General features: G+C 40.0%; 1 protein-coding gene across 3 annotated transcripts; it reads right to left on the bottom strand.

Moving 5' to 3' along the window:
* Nucleotides 1-78: 78 nt before the first annotated feature.
* Nucleotides 79-11,932, bottom strand: LOC131537822 (GTPase IMAP family member 9). Of its 3 annotated transcripts, none has more exons than XM_058771487.1 (2): nt 5,927-5,942; nt 79-2,480 (listed from the first exon to the last, which is right to left on the bottom strand). In XM_058771487.1, exons 1-2 carry the CDS (start codon nt 5,940-5,942, stop codon nt 1,456-1,458), a joined length of 1,041 nt encoding a protein of 346 aa, XP_058627470.1. In that variant the 3' UTR covers nt 79-1,455. The 3 variants fall into 3 exon arrangements, 2 of the variants coding, with proteins under 2 accessions (XP_058627470.1, XP_058627468.1); XM_058771485.1 differs by lacking the exon at nt 5,927-5,942 and adding an exon at nt 3,946-4,065; XR_009270396.1 differs by lacking the exon at nt 5,927-5,942 and adding an exon at nt 11,744-11,932 and having other exon boundaries at nt 2,356-2,480.
* Between the last annotated feature and the right edge of the window lie 5,903 nt (nt 11,933-17,835).

Raw genomic sequence — 17,835 nt, 5'->3', positions numbered from 1 at the left:
AAAGAATTTTAGAGGACTAGTTTGCAGTGTATGGGATAATGTGTGGCTTTAAGGGTATATTTGAAATAGGTTAGGGGTGGGTGGCGGTTTGGTGCCCTTTTTCTTGGTTTGGAATAAACTGCCCCTCAAAATGTCTGTGCACAGCCCTAATGTGGTTCAAAATATTAACTCAAAATACTGCCATATATATCTGCTACTGTCACACTTAAAAAACACTGGAACATGGCAGCTAGAAATCCAAGATACATTTTTATTTAAAACAGAAAGGTGCTTGATAACATGTTCAGAAAAAATCAAAGCAAAAATATAGGACAAACCACATAAGAATATTCTAGAATGTAGAATTCAATACAATTTAGCAAACTTTTCAGTAAACTGTTATAACATGTATAACATTAGAAAAATTCAAAATGGTGTCTTGTGGTCTGAGACTTTTGGACCCCATATAAACCATACCTGATGTAACACAAGTTAAATAACCTCTAAAGTAGTTAGTTATATACCGTCATAAAAGTTACTGTGTGTCCAGGGGTGTGTCGAAATACTATAAAAAAAGTTTTTTATTTATTTATTTTTGTGTGTGTGAGAAGTTCTTTTTCTCTTTTATGGAATTCTCTGCAGAGTAATTTGTAATGCACTCTAAAAACTACATCTAGAGATTAATACAGATCCAAAATATATTTATTTCACTGATTAATGCAAATGCTCATAAGAAATATCAATATCAATATATAAACACTTTTCATTCCAACTTAAAATCTGCATGAAATGAAAATGCACCCTATTTGTTGTCTGGATGCATGTAATAGTTCTTTGTGTATTTTGCGACTTATTTATGCCATAGGGATTTTTAAAAAAGTATTTTGTGTAAGTGTTAAGGCAATCAGTCAACCCAACCAGCCAAAGGTATATTAGTGAGGTAAAGAACTGCAATCCCATGAAGCACTGTAAATGACATAATCAAATTAAAAATGATGCTGAAAAAAAAAAGAAAAAAAGATTTTGATTGGTTGATTCTCAGCAGAAAATGGGTAATGTAGTTTTTCCACTCTTAAACACAATTATTTAAAAAATAAGTTGAAATAATGAAGGCTGGCGGCTTCAACAAAAGCATATACCATTGAGTAATAACCTCTGTGCTCACAACAGGTCTGTTTTAAAAGGTTTATCAAAATCAATTTCCCTATAGAGAAAAAAGTGTCGAATCAGATGTGCACTTGTAGAAGTAGGACTTCCAGTACTTTTTGCGTGTTGCTTTATGAATGTACTATGGGTTCAGATATACTACCCATCTCACATACTGTTTTCTGCCTACTGTATAGCCATTTCCTCAGAGCGTGATTGGTTTTGGCTGTGATAGTTTTAAGAACCAGTTGAGCTAATATTGTTACGCAGACCTGGCAAACCTGGTCAGCTTTAAAGACAAAAAAATCCCCACCCAAATCTTCTCTGCATTCAGACTGGAGGTGCCCGATAGAAGCGGTTAATAAAAGCTGTATTAAAATTGGCTGGATGTGATCCCACTCTGTCATCCAAGTGTTCAATGGCCAGCTGTGCAGCAGCACCCGAAGCCCCACCCACAACACCGCCCAAAGCCCCTCCCACTGCCATCCCTGCCGGCCCTTCAACAGAGCCCACGATCATTCCCATGGTGGCTCCAACCACAAACCCCAGTCCCAGTCCCACAGCCAGTGATGTCCTAAGCCAACTATTCTGCAGCTCGGCCTCTGCCCTGATTTCTGCCCCAACCCTTGCATTGTAGGAGTCCATCTGCCAGCGCAGCTCATCCCCCCGAAACTGCGCCTCCATTTCCCGGCACATCCTCTGGGTCTCAGATTGTCTCTTCTTGCGTAGCTTTCTTTCCTCGTTTCTGACGCTCTCCTCTGCTCTCTTGTAAGATCTGTTAATATAATGGTGCCCGCCCATAGTCTGCAGCATCCGCTCGATCTTATGTAGGAGCTCTCGGTTCCCGCTGCGGTTCCTCCAGTTCTTACTGAAGACATGATAGCAGCAGTTGCACTGCTCTACGAGCTCCCTCAGATGCCAGTCGGTTCTCATGACCTTATCATTGAGCGCTCTGCCTCTCAGATGCCCGTCGTAAACCAAGAGGATCATTGTGTAATTCAAGACGTTCTCTCCAAATTGATCTTTAACCAGCTTGGGAGTCTTCATATCGTTGGGTGAGATCCTCTCAAGGTCGAATGCGATGAGTATGGCGTGAGGTCCAGGAGTCGACAAGCACATTGATCTTCTCAGCTCTTTTCTCATCTTGGACTTGGACAGGTGTTTGTCATACAGGTTCGGTCCGTTGACCACTGTGACCCGTCTTCCTACTAACTCTCCCATATTTTTCTGGCTGCTTGTAATACTATAGACTTCCTCGGAGAACACCTCCCTTCCCAAAATAAAGTTGGTGAGGAGGAACTGAGATGGACCACTGCTCCCGATAACCAATATCCTTAGTTCCACATCACCAAAGCCTATTTGGAATGAAACACAGGGATGTAAAAGGAATAGTTGACCCAAAATGACCACAAAGAATGTAAAATACCATAAAAGCAGTCTATGGCTTGTGTGCCATATTCCAGGTCTGCTGATGCCTGGGACGGATTGAAATTTAAGTCATTGTTTACTGAAAATCTTCTCCTATGTCATAACTCTAAAATATTATTTGCATTTGTGCCAGCTTCATGCTACTACAACTGTTTGGCCACAATGGTGTACGGCTTACTAGTTCAAATATGTAAAATAGAGAATGATATTTGATAACTGCAACGGAGGGGAAGATTATCTTTGAATACCCTTCTGTGATTATGCTGTGAATAAACCAATATTTTATTGTATTTGACTTCAGAAGACTTGGAATATAGCACATATTTAAGTATTTTTATAGTTGTACTGTATAGTATTTTCTTGTCCCATTCAAAGCTTTTGGGTTGAGTAGCATGAAAAATCTCCCTTTCTGTCCCTTGGAGGAAAGAAAATAATACAGGTTTGGAACAATTTGAGGGTGAGTAAACAATGACACAATTTGGTAACACTTTAGATTAGGGACCAATTATCACTATTAAATGTTATTAGCATGCATATTACTAGCATATTGGCTGTTTATTAATACTTATAAACCACATACTAATGCCTTATTCTGCAAGACCATATTTTAGATCCCTAAATCCTATCCAATACCTAACCTTAACAACTACCTTACTATTAATAAGCAGCAAATTATATAGCGAGTTAACTAAAGCCCCAAACTAAAGTGTGGCTGATTTCGTCTGTACTGGTAAACTATCCTTTAAATATACTGTGTAGCCAACATATTTATTATATGATGTTACCTGATAAAGCCAACAAGTTTAATATTATATATATATATATATATATATATATATATATATATATATATATATATATTTATTTATTTATTTTTTTGATTAACTAATTGCATGTCATTTACAGTTTTTTTTTCAATTGCTAACATCCTTTTGTCCAATCTCTAGTCATACTTTCAAAACTGTAAACAAAATTAGCACATCCGTCTGTTATGACCATACCATTAACACAATTAATGTTGTTTTCTATGGAGCCCTGCACATGACAAAAATTTATAAATTGTGTGCACAATTTACTAAAACGTGCACACGATTGCTATTTCATTCCCTCGATTTGCTAAATCGTGTGCTCAATTTGCTAATTCGTTCCCTTGATTTGCTAAATCGTGCGCACGATTTACTAATTCGTTCCCTCAATTTATAAATCGTGTGCACAATTTAGCAAATCGAGAGAACGAATTAGTAAATCGTTTGCACAATTTATAAATCGAGGGAATGAAATCGTAAATCGTACACACGATTTAGCCTACTATTTTTTTCCTACATGTCATGTGCAGGGCTCTGTAGTTTTCACACAATATGCAGTCAATTACCATGTATCTAAAATGCTTACATTTTCTTTTCATACAAGCTTACCCAAAACCAAAATCATGGATCTTTTTAGTCTTATTTACAAATGCTTAAACACATGTCAGAAATTAAGACCTAATGTTCCAAATCTCCATAAAGCTTCTACTTCTGCAACAACAGCAGCTCAAAAGTATTTAAAAAATCACTCTATATAAAATATTGTAACAACTGATGAGCATTTTTAAGTAACAGATCGCTGAAATATTTAGAAATAGCTGATTCCAGTCTCAGTTGGAGGAATAGTGAGGTGTTAAAGCTCTTTCCATTACATCAACAACATAGAGTAAAAAACACCTCTTTGAATTGGTTTTGTGGATGCAGAACAACACCAAGAATCAGAGAGAGAGAGAGAAAAATAATGCCTGGGAGAGGGAGAGGAGTAGTTGGATCAGAAAAAGGGAGAAGAGGTAGGGGAGAGGAGTGAGAATGTGTGTTAGACTGTGCATTTTCTATGTTTCTTTGTTTGTTTTTCCCCTTACACATGTGGAACCTATGAAAGCTTATTTCTGCCATGGAATATAAAGGGTAATTGTGACTTTATCTCAGAATTCTGACTTTTTTCTTGCAGTTGTGAATTTACAAAATCTCACAATTCTGATAAAGTCTGAATTGCAAGACATAAACTCGCAATTCCAATAATAGAAATCCGAATTGTGAGATAAAAAGGTCACAAATACTGTTTTTAATTTTTTTAATTCTGAGATCAAAACAAGCTTGCATAGTAACCAAAGGCCATGTATGTTGGAATTTTTTGATCACTGGCATCAGCTACCACGGGGGCACCATCCACATCCAACCCCCACCCACTGGAAAGCAATTTCAATCAAGGTTCCAATTGAATTTCTGCATAGGGGATATTTTTTTTTCTATTGTACATTCTATAAAGTAATGACTCATTCAGTTTTAGATAGTATGTTGCCAAGAATGAACACATTCAACACTTAAAAAATTTAAAATGGGTTTCAGTTGAAGGTAAACTGGAGGCTAAATTATAAAAAACTATGGATTTTTATATTGTCTATTACAGTATATCCAGGTAGAACTGAAACATGACAAGTAATGCAGTTTTTGTAAAGCCATCAACTGTTAGTGTTTTGACAGTCACTGTGCTATGATTGACTATATGTTTCTGTTGGATAGAAACTAGTGCTGAGGTTTTGACTGAATGACTCGATTTTGAATCGGGTTTGCTGTGTTTTGATAGAGTTAGTATATGTAGAAAAAGGTATTCAGCATTTTGAAATGTAGAGTTTGTATTTATTTAACAAAATATGGTTTTGGCCAGAAAATTTACTATTTGGCTAACTGTGGGATGTAGGTGTGTTGGTGTGTTAAGAGTTTAGAAAAAGTACTTCAAGTATTGGTAAACGCTTGTTAGCAATTAAAAAAAAAAAAAACAGTAACATCAAATAAAAATATATAAATTTAAACAAATATATTAGAAGCATTTTGACCCACTTAAGCAGTAATTAAGTAGCCTACATCATTACATGTAATTTCAAAATTACTTACTTAAAGCACAAGCATAAACTAACATACTTTGATGTAATTTCTATGTATTTAAATATACTTGTAATTACACATTTGTAATGATCAAGTTGCAATTTAACTTACAGTTCAAAATAAATCAAGCGCTTTAGTATGTTAGTTGGCACATCAGAATAAGTGTACTGCTTTAAACATGACAGAAGATTATGTCATATGAAAACAAATGTTATAAAATATTTCATTTGACATTATTACAGGGTGCATTTTTTAAAGTGTCCTTGAGTGTGTTAAAAAAGCATAGTCATGAAAGTAAACTCTCTTTAAATACTCTTAAGTGGCCTTTTCTTTCATTAATATTTTCTGCAAGTCCAGTGTTTTAAAAACATACATTTAAGAATTGAAGTTCATTCAATACAAGTACAATTAAGTGTTTAAAAAAAAAAGGATAAGCTGTTGTGAAGAAATGTCAAACCTACCTGCTCTTTTAGGCATGTTTTCAAAGGCTGCTTTGTTTTATCGTTGTTGTTGGTATGTTTTTTTGTTGTCCTTACTGTGAAGAGCTTTTAAAAATAATAGTTACATTAGTTTTCTCATCTCAATCCTCATCCCTGCTGATAATGGACAAGCTCTAACACTGGATGGAATTTGCCCTGGAGACAAGGGGGATTGAATTTATCCATGCACTAGCACAACGAGCACATGACTTTGATTTTGGCTGCATCAGTTAATATGGAATATGAATCTCAGTTTTGACTGGTAAAATGTGTTTGTTTATATATTATTTATATTGGTTACAGTATTACGATACTCAAACAACAGAACATAATACTAATAATATTGTTTTGTGTGATTCTAGAATAAGGTTGTATGTGGTATGAAAATGCATGTATCTCATAAACCTGAACAATACCAGTGTCACAGTCCTTGAAAAGCAAGCGCACTTTTTACAGATTTTCTCAATTGCTAACACACTATAACTGATTAATTTGGCCCAATTTTCCAAACCATTCATACAGTTCTCGAAACAAAGACACATTTCTCAAAACTTTTAACACATTTCACCAGTTTGCACACACACTGTAAAAAGTGATAAGTTTACTTAACTTAAAAAAATTGAGGAAACCCGTTGCCTTAAAATTTTTAAGTAAATGATAATTAAAAAAATAAGTTAATTGAATTGTCAAGTTCACTTAACTTTAAAAAAAAAAAAATATTATGTACTTAATAATTTTAAGGCAACGGGGTTCCTCAATTTTTTTAAGTTACTGTAAGTCAACTTTCACTTTTTACAGTGCACGTTCCACTTTGCTCAATTTTTTCTGCAAGACGCTACACAAAAACACCATCATTTTGCACAGGTTTAACCATGTTCTCAGTCAGAAAACACAAACACACAATATAATTAACTCAAGTATCACAAAATGAACTCAAACAGCACACATTTATCCATGTGTGAACATTACAGTTTTTCTCGATTGCTAACACACTATAACTGATTCATTTGGCCCAATTTTCCAAACCATTCATACAGTTCTTGAAACAAAGACACGTTTCTCAAAACTTTTAACACATTCCACCTGCTTTCATACATGCTCCAATTTTCTCAATGTTTTCTGCAAAACTCTACACAATAACAGCATCATTTTGCAAAGGTTTAACCATGTTATCATTTAGAAAACACAAATACACAATATAACTACCTCAAGAATCACAAAATGAACACAAATAGCACACATTTATCCGTGTTTGAACACTCAGTAGCAAAACTGATGACACACAGGCCATAACCTCAGGATGATATGAACAAGAGCACAAGTGATTATGTGTTTTGGAAAATGAATCCTGGTAGTGGGAGACAAAGAGGAATTGGAGGGGAAAATAAAAATGAAGGGGAGATCAAAGGTCATTTGTTCCTGATGAAATATAAAGCACTATAGTTGAGCATGTTCTTGTGCATGGAATGAGCATAAGGAATGCTGCCTGCAGCATTGTTCCGTCCACTCGCCACCAGAGGTCACTCGCTCACCACATTGACTCTTGCACTACGCTACTGTTGCATGTCACCCACGGACTACAATACCCATCATCCATTGCACTGGCAACACACACACACACACACACACATACACACAGCTGATTGCACTGATCACTCAGCTGATTGCACTAAGCACACTGTCATTATCACACAGCTGTCTCAATCACACGCTCACACCTAAGAACTATCACACAATCACACACCCTATATAAACCATGGACTTCCGTTCACAGATGGCTGAGTATTGATCTGTGTATAGCTCTCTTCAAGTGCTAGCTGCCTTACCGTGCCATTCCGTGTTTCTGTTCAGTTCCAGTATTGTCCTGCGTTTATCACTCCCCTAGTGTTAGCTGTGATACTAAACCTGTTTCTTGTTTTCTAGTCTGTGTTCCCTGTATTTACCCCTGTCTAACCATTCAGGCTCTGTTTATGCCTCGCCTGGACTATTGCTCTTGTACCTGGATTATCTCTCTGCCTTACCCTGTTGGATATTGTTCGATGATCGAAGACCCACGCTTGTCCTAGGATTACTCTGTGTCTTGCCCATGCCATACCTGTTTGCCGTTGTTCGACCCTGCCTGTATTTCTGACCATGTCTTTGAATAAAGCCCTGCAGATGGATCCGCACGTCTCACGTCTCATTGTTCCCGTTACAAAAATAGTCTGTGTATTTGACAGGTTTGTATATCAACTGAGGCCAAAGTTTGAGTCTGACAATAGAGAACATGTTTTTGACTAAACTATTTGATTTTGACCTGGAAGTTTGAAGTTTGCACAAGTTGGTGTGTAGTTTTGAGATTGTGTTTATAGTTGTGAGAAAATGGAGAATTGTTTCTCCATTTCTCCTTGAGGAGGAGGACTAGAACCCTCACAGTACTGAACATCCATCCATCTATTCCATACATTTTCCAAAGCACTTGTCCTATGTAGGGTCACGAGGCTGGAGCCTTTCCTGGTTCATGAGCAGAAAAATACCAGATGGCCAGTCCTTCACACACATTCATATTCACACTCACTTACAGTCTCCAGTTCACCTGTCCTCTATGTCTCTGGACAGTGGGAGAAATCCAGAGTAAACCAACATCAACACAGAGAGAACATACAGACTCCACATAGAAAGACTCCTGGAGCAGCTGGCCTCCCAACATGATCTCACAGAATTCCGTGTAATGACCACAGACTCTTAACCCCCGAATCTGTGGTGGCATCACGGAATCGCCGAAAATTCCGTGGTGGGCTCACAGAAGTGATACCAATGTAAGTCAGTGACAGGCATCAGCTGTGGTCCATGCACGGATCCACTGGTTCAACACTTTAAATAGGAAACCCTTAGCATCAATATGCCGACGCGATATACTGGGAAATTTATCTTCATAATTATTGTTCAGAACTGGGTAGGTTTAGGGTAGGGGTGGGGTCAGGTACTCCAGTGAAAGTATACATTTATATACAAAATATAACTGCATCGGAGTCACTCTTTTTACGTGGTCCGATGCAGCGCTGGTGTTGAACCAGTGAATCCGTGCATGGACCACGGTTGATGCCTTCTGTGAGCACATTACCGAATTTTAGGCGATTCGGTGATGCCACCACAGATTCGGGGTTAATTAAGTCTGTGATCATTACACGGAATTCTGTGAGATCAATACTGCACAAACAGCGCACAAACAGTTTTTTTTGTTTGTTTTTTTTGTAATGATTAGCAGTAGTAATTATTGCTTCAGAATTTATTATTTTTTATTTTATATGTATATTTTTCCTCAACTTTTTATATTTATTTTGATGTGTTTTTATTTTTCACAAGTGAATTTTGTATGTGTAAATTTTTCACAAGTAAATGTTGATGGGTTTTTGTTTTTTGGTATGTAAAGAAATAAGGGGGAAATGCTGCTTTTCTCATTAATTCTTTGTGCTGTAATACAGTCAGTAAAATGAAAAGATGTTATTCTTATACTATAATGAAATACTTATGTGACAAATCATTCAAACTTCAAAGATAAAAGTTAATTGTTTATGTAATGCTCCTTGTTGTTAGTATTTTTTAGATCAGTGTGTTATGAATGAAATGTATGTTTTTTGAATGAGAATTGTTTCCACAGTTCTCTCAACTTATCTTTTAGGAGATTTTTGAGTTCTCTCTAAATAAGTTTAGAGAATTCAAAAATCTGCTGAAGCTGGTTGCCTTAAATTTTTAAGTTTGCTCAACTTTTTATTTATTTATTAATTTTTTACAATGTTATGATGAAACAAGCTTATTTTAAGACATATATGAAGTGTTTTATTGGTCTGAGTGAGTTTTGGAGGTGAGAGCAACTGTTTGGTCAAGATTCATGTTGGTAATGCAGACTGTATGAACAGTTTTGAAAATGTGGATTCAGTATTGATCAATGCTTGTTAGCAATTGAAAAAAACTGTAATTACAACAAATTATAAAAATGTTAATTCAGTTTGCCTTATAAATATATTTCTGCTTGGGAAAGAACAATAATTGGGCCAGGAACAATAATGCTTCTTGTTTTTCAACAAATGTATTATTTTAAATCAGTTTTAGCTTTACCCACATTCACTGCAAATTGTATGCTTTCATTAATTGTTATTGTGTTTCTTTTCTGTAAATCCTCAACCTTTAGGGACACTTTTTCAGCTATTTAAGTTTGTACTTTTGACAATTATGTAATACTCTGCATAATAGTGGGCCATGTAAATGTCTTTTTGCTTCAGCCAATGATATTCAGTTATATTTTGATCAATACACAGTGAGTCATATAATAAAAGATAAAGAAATACAAACCCCAGTGTCAGACATACCCCAATATTATTGTATTTTAAAAAAGATACCATTTAAAAATCACACAGAACGCAAAATAGATTTAATCTACAGTCCAACAACAAAACTACAGAAGGTCTGGCCCCAGGTGTACAAAACCCCCTTACAGGTTTTATTTTTTTTTTTCAATTGCTAACAAGCGTTTACCAATACTTGAAGTACTTTTTCTAAACTCTTAACACAGCAACACACCTACATCACACAGTTAGCCAAATAGTTAATTTTCTGGCCAAAACCCCATTTTGTTAAATAAATACAAACTCTACATTTCAAAATGCTGAATACATTTTTGTTCATATAGAAACTCTATCAAAACACAGCAAGCCCAATTCAAAATTCGTCAAAATTCGGTCAAAACATTAGCACTGGTTTTCTATCCAGCAGGAACATATAGTCAATTAAGGCTTTACTGGCAAAATGAAATTGCTGTCAGTGATTAAAAAAAAAAAAAAAAAACTTTAAATGAGTGTGCAGTTCACAAATGAACAATTTTCCGTTTATCTGTATAAATGCATCAGTTATGATGGACAATGTATTGTTATGTATGTTTTACAATTGTTCAGGCTGAATATAGCCTGCACTGTAAAAAAAATTCCGTAAAAAAACGGCAGCTGTGGTTGCCAGAATTCTACCGTAAAATATATGGTAGCAACATTTTAGGTTTTTACATTTACAGTTAAATACCGTAATTTCATTAACTGATATAATGTAAATATACCAACCTATTGAAGTACTGAAATCTGTTTTGTACCTTTGTATTACACTGATAACTACCAAATGCAGGTGGTGATGAGAAAGTCACATGATGAACCAAAGCCCATCACAAGCAGATTTTAAATAATAACATATATAGAAGGTGCACAGTGTCATTCACACAAACACTAAACACCATCATGGTGAGACTCATTAAACTGAAATATGCAATAAACATTCATTTAACAACATTAGATGTAACATACAACCCTAATAAACATAACTGATAAGAAAAAACTAAGAAGAAACCTAGTTATTTCAAAGAAAAAACATCAAATTCAAACAAAATTTGAAATGCAATGCAGGGAATTCTGGGAACGTCAATTTACGGTTTTTCCCTGTAAATTTTACATTCTTTTTCACTTCCAAAATCGGTATTTCACCATACAATTGTCTGAAATGTCTATTACAGTTCTCTATCGTATCGAGACTATCTCTCCACCAGAATACATACGTATGGGGACTATGACACCACCTGTGGCATGTGATGTGGATTTATCTGTAAGACATTAATTATGCCCATGCGCAGATCATACTCACCTGTGTATATAAGGGATGATCATAGCGCATCACTTCCTCTTTTGATTCCACGCGTTACGGTGCATGTGGCTAGTAATTGCTGGTAACTTTTACAGTTAAGCTTATTGTATTTTCTCTATTCATTCGGTGTTTGCTTACCTGACTGATTTTGTTGTTGCAGGCATCAGTGTGAAAACTCCGATCCATCAAGGATAAGAAGAGCTTGTTTGTTACACCTCTTCTGGAGGACTGTCGCTTGTATAGAGATCTTCATATATTCATTCATCTCGCAGCTATACCGTATCACACCATTAACGAGGCGTTAACGCGGTCATGAGCTGTAGTTCCGTATTGGGTCTAGTGTTCTAGATCGCTAACGCGGGAGACTTTAGGTGAGTCATCTTCTACGTGCAGTCAAAGCACGATACTGTATTGCACGACCTGTGCTAACGCGGTTTTTCACAGACATCCTGAAGTACAGCAAGAGATAATCCAGTGCTGTGTGTTTGGGTGCGCTTACTCGCTGCTCTCCCCATAGCATGCACTACAGCGCCATCTATCTGCGTGGCGGTAGCAGCATTGAGTGAGTGACGATAGTTAGTGGCCACTTATTTAGAAATGTCTAAAATAAGTGAGCATACTTGTGTTCAGTGCCATGCCTCCATACCACCACAAGATGGTCATGACTCCTGTATATCATGTCTTGGTATAGAGCATGCCTGGGATGGCTATAAGCAGCCAGAAGGTTGCATGAGTTGCTTTATTCTCCCAGCTCATGTAAGGGAGGCACGTTGGCAGTTTTCTAAGCGCAAACGCATGAGCTCTTCCACCAGCACTCCTCAGCCAAAGCGTGCTAGACAGGATGTGGCTGCTACAGTTGCTGCTTTAGCACAACAGGTCAAAAACCTTGCTTCCCGCTTAGAGGGTTCAAGCCCAGCACCTACAACAGTGCAACATGATAACCCCTATTCTAGCCCAGGGTTATCAGCGCCAGAGATGTCTGAGGCTGACTACGAGTCTCTTACCTCTCTAACTGATGTGCTAGAGGTTAATGCCCCCCTAGACTATTCTCTCTTTTCTGAGACCGTGTCTGAACAAAGTTTTGATCAGCTAGGGGATGAAGAAGATGAGTCAGAGGATCTGGCCCCTCAGTCACGTGACTCCAATCCATTGAGAGCTCTGATGGAGAGGGCAATTGGAGCTTTAAAGCTTCCACTCGTCTCTGAAGCACCGACTGCTCCATCTCGATTTGATGTGGCCAGTGTTTCCTCACAATCCAGTCCGTTTTCTCTCCCTCCTACCTGATTTTGAGAGAGGTTGTGGCTCAGTGGGAGCATCCTTCCAAACCTCCACCATTTCCGAGAGAGTTTAAAATGTTTGCAACTGTCCAACATGCAGAAAAGATCGGATGTGGTTCTCTTCCTTCAATTGACCAACCAATTGCAGCAGTGATATCACCACCTAAGTCACTTCTTGGGCGTTCAGAAGGACTAAGTAAGAACTGCAGAGCCATGGATAGAATTTTGCATCTGCTTCACGGAGAGGTTGCTAAAACAGCTTGCCTGGCTAACACGGGAGCTATTCTTCAGCTGTATCTTAATCAGCTGCTGCAAGGCCTCAATGAGTCTTCGAGCCCAGAGAAAATAGCTGAATTACAGCTTGTTTCTTCTACCTTGTTAAGGGTGTCGAAAGGACAAGCAACCTCAGTAGGGAGGTAAACAGCTCGCTTGTGGACTGCAAGGCGGCATCTTTGGCTCTCTCAGTCCAAATTGGCCCCAGCGGATTGCACGTCTTTGCTAGGGCTTCCTGTGGTACCTTCAGCAATGTTTGGGCCTGGTGCTGTCGAAATTCTGCAGCAAGCTCGTGATGCTCGGGCTTGTGCGCGGGAGATGAGGGGATTTCTCCACAATTTCGGGCAGACTCCAGCAGCTGCTGAGAGAAACTGGTCAAGATATCGTCATGCTCGTAATGAAGGCCAAAAATCATCTGGAAGGCGAGATGCTGTAGATGCAAGAAATCTGAGATTTCAGATGGGCATCAATAGAAGACACCAGGGTGGTAAGCAACCTAGACATAGATGCAGTCAACAGCAGCCCCCATAAACGGCCGGGGGATGAGCCTCCTTCTCGTTCCTGAGGATTCCCAGAACCCACTGTGCTTCCCGCCTCCCTCAGCCAATTTAGCAGCCTGGAGAGGCATCACAAACAACCCTTGGATCATCACTACAATGACTCAGGGCTATCAGCTTCAGTTTATAACCAAACCACCTCTTTCAAGAATTCTGACAATGTCCTCAATGTCCAGTCATTCGGAAGAACAAACCTTGTTAGAGGAAATCAAAACCCTTTTGGAAAAAGAAGCCATACAGGAATTAAGGTTGGACGAAGCACAGACCGGGTTCTGCTCCCGTTACTTTTTAGTGCCAAAGAAAAATGGCACTTTTCGACCCATCTTGGACCTCAGAGGTCTGAACAAGTTTTTAAAACCTCTAAGGTTCAAGATGTTAACTATTCCAAGAGTGAAACAGGCTGTACGTCAGGGGGACTGGTTTGCATGTATAGACCTGAAAGATGCCTACTTCCAGATTCCAATCTGGGAGGGACACAGGCGTTTTCTTGATTCGCTTTCAATGGCAGGATGTTTCAGTTCCGCGTCCTACCCTTTGGACTGTCCCTTGCTCCCCGCACCTTCACACGGTGCATGGATGCAGTACTAGCTCCCTCCGACTTCAAGGTGTAAGAATACTGAATTATTTGGACGACTGGCTGGTGTGTGCACAGTCAGAGAGGATATGTCAGCAGCATGTAGAGCTGGTCATCAATCACATTCAGTCCTTAGGACTCCAACTGAACAGGGAGAAAAGCCAACTCATTCCTTCTCAGACAGCCCAGTTTCTGGGGATGAACCTGGACTCTCTGAGCATGAAGGTTTCTTTGACGATAGAGCGCCATCAGGCTCTTGTGACCTGTCTCTCCCTTTTTCGGTCCGGCCAGAAAGTTCAGTGGAGGACCTGTCTCAGGCTACTAGGTCTCATGGCCGCAGCTGCTCAGATAATCCCTCTGGGGCTCCTTTTTATGCGTCCAGTGCAGAGGTGTCTGCTAAGGTCTGGCCACTGTCAACAGACAGATCTGATGTGTGAGGTACCTGTCACAAGAGGACTTCTGAGAGCCCTCCGCTGGTGGAACGAGCCGAGCAATACCATGAAGGGTTCTCGGATGGGTCCTGTTCTGCGGAGGCAACTGATCTCAACAGACGCCTCCATGAGAGGTTGGGGAGCGGTGCTCAATGGTACGTGGGCCAGAGGCCTTTGGGAACCACCCTGGACATCTCGGCACATCAATGTGTTGGAATTGAGGGCCATTCATTTAGCTCTGGACTACTTCCTACCTCGCCTGGTAGATCGTCACGTCCTAGTGAGGACAGACAACGTGGTAGCAGCATCATACGTGAACAGACAGGGGGGACTGACATCCCCTCTACTCTGCAAAGTGGCTCACAACCTTCTCACTTGGGCACAGCCTCATATCCTCTCACTGAAGGCAGTGTATCTTCCAGGATTACAGAATCAAGCAGCCGATATGCTGTCAAGAGGGGGTCCTTGGCCAGGAGAGTGGCGTCTCCACCCAGATGTGGTGAAGATCGTCTGGGATCATTTTGGGATGGCAGGCGAGATCTTTTCGCCTCTTGGGAGTCAACTCATTGCCCTCTCTTTTCTCACTGGAGAAGAGGCAAGCGCCTCTGGGGTACGACGCATTGGCACAAGAGTGGCCTCAGGGTCTCCTGTATGCTTTTCCCCCCTTCGGGCTACTTCCTCCTTTACTGCAGAGGATACAGACGGAATCAGTGAAAGTGGTTCTTGTTGCTCCATTGTGGCCCCAAATGCCCTGGTTCTCAGACATTCAACCACTCTTGGTAGGCCCTCCCCTGGAGCTTTCACACAGACGAGATCTTCTGTCACAGGCTCAGGGAACACTGCTCCATCCATTTCCTCAGGGACTGAAACTGTGGGCTTGGCCCCTGAGAGGGCCCAGCTGTTAGCTATGGGACTCTCAGAGCCTGTAGTACACACTTTGCAAAGTGCCAGGGCACCATCAACAAGGACATTATATTCTTATAGATGGTGTGTATTTTCTTCCTGGTGTACTTCTCGTCATCATGACCCAATGACATGTTCAACGCCTGACATTCTGGAGTTTCTGCAGGAACATTTGGATTCAGGAAAATCACCTACTACCCTTAGAGGATTCGTTGCTGCTATTTCTGCAGCTCGAGGAGTAGATTGAGTCTTTCCCTTCATGACGGCAAGCTGATAAGTCAGTTTCTTAAGGGTGCTCGACGCCTTAAGGCACGGAGGTCTGAGACATTGCCTCCATGGGATTTAAATATTGTTCTCAGGGCTCTTGTTTCGGCTCCCTTTGAGCCCTTGGATTCAGTGGACTTGAAATGGCTGTCAATGAAGACTGCATTCCTAATAGCTATTACTTCAGCTAAAAGGATTAGTGAGCTGCACGCCTTGTCAGTGCATGCAGACTGCTGTAGATTTCTACCAGATGATGGAGGGGTTATGCTCCGCCCTAATCCAGCCTTTTTGCCAAAAGTCCTGTCCCCTCTCCATTTAAACCAACTGACTGAACTACATTGTTTCCAGGGAGTGGGTCAAGATGAAGTTACTTCATCCTTGCTTTGCCCTGTGAGAACACTACAAACTTACATTAGGCGCACAAATCAAATCAGAAGTACGGACCAATTGTTTGTTTGCTTTAAGACAGAGAAGCTTGGTCACCCTCTGTCAAAGGCTAGGCTTTCTCATTGGATAGTTGATACAATACGGCAGGCGTATGATGGTGCTGGATTACCTGCTCCCTCCCGACTTCATGCACACTCTACACGCAGTGTGTCCACCTCATGGGCTCTGTTCAGGAGGGCATCCCTGGGTGATATTTGTGCAGCAGCTTCATGGGCTGTTCCATCCACCTTTACACGGTATTACAGGGTAAATGTGGCAGCAAATACATCCTTTTCTGAGTCTGTGTTGGGACTATCTAAGGAATGATGCTTATGGCAGGAGAAGGCAGCTGCCATGATAGCATGTGGTAGATGATTACTTAAATTGGGTATGCATGTTCTCAGTGATCTGTTAATACTCTTGTTACACACAAATGTATGTTGGTGTAGAACTTGTTAATAAAGTTATGCACCTCCTCTTCCCGACGTGTCTTACAGTTCCCCATACGTATGTATTCTGGTGGAGAGATAGTCTCGATACGATAGAGAACGTGGGGTTACATTGTAACCTTGGTTCTCTGAGTGAGAGACTATCTCTCCACCGCACTGTTGCTCAGAGATGCGTTCATTAGAGGAAGTGATGCGCTATGATCATCCCTTATATACACAGGTGAGTATGATCTGCGCATGGGCATAATTAATGTCTTACAGATAAATCCACGTCACATGCCACAGGTGGTGTCATAGTCCCCATACGTATGTATTCTGGTGGAGAGATAGTCTCTCACTCAGAGAACCAAGGTTACAATGTAACCCCACGTTTTTCACCGTATATATTAGGGGAACTTACCATTAACCATTTAACAGGATTTTACCGTAGCTTTTTCACAGTTTTTTACCTTTAAAATCACGGTCATTTTTTACAGTGTGCATTAAGAAACTGTTCTTGTGCCTGGCTGTTCTGATGGTTGGTTCTCGCTGACCAGAAGGCAACAGTTCAAAGAGAGAGTGGGCAGGGTTTTCTTAACCCTTTTCCTCACTCTGGAGATGTAAAAATCTTGGAGGTTGGGCAGGGGGGCACAAATGTTCCTCTCAGCAGTCTTGACTGTCTGCTGTAGTCTCTTGATGTCTGATTTGGTAGCTGAACCAAACCAGACAGTCCTGGTCCAACTACTCCTCTGCCTAGTCCACCTTGTCCTCTCCCTGGTCCAACCAGTCCTTTTCCTTGTCCCATATACACATAAACACACACACACACACACACACACACACATATATATATTGTAACGGGCGGAAGAATCACACGACAGGATGAGTGCAATAAATGCCCCGAAGGGTGCGTTTTATTGAGTGAAATGAGTGGCGTGCCGTAGAATTCAGGTGCTGTGTCTTCGTGCTCCAGGATCAACTTCTTTTCAGTGCTCCGAGTGCGTTAGTGCCCAGTGTCCGGTGTCCGTGCGGTGCAGGTGCTTCGGGCTGGCCGGCTAAACGCTGCTCTCTGAGGAGAGAAGGAGAGAAAAGTGAGT

This window comes from Onychostoma macrolepis, chromosome 03 (genome assembly GCF_012432095.1).
Source record: "Onychostoma macrolepis isolate SWU-2019 chromosome 03, ASM1243209v1, whole genome shotgun sequence".
Lineage (NCBI taxonomy): Eukaryota > Metazoa > Chordata > Actinopteri > Cypriniformes > Cyprinidae > Onychostoma > Onychostoma macrolepis.
This window is presented reverse-complemented; position numbering and strand designations above follow the sequence as displayed.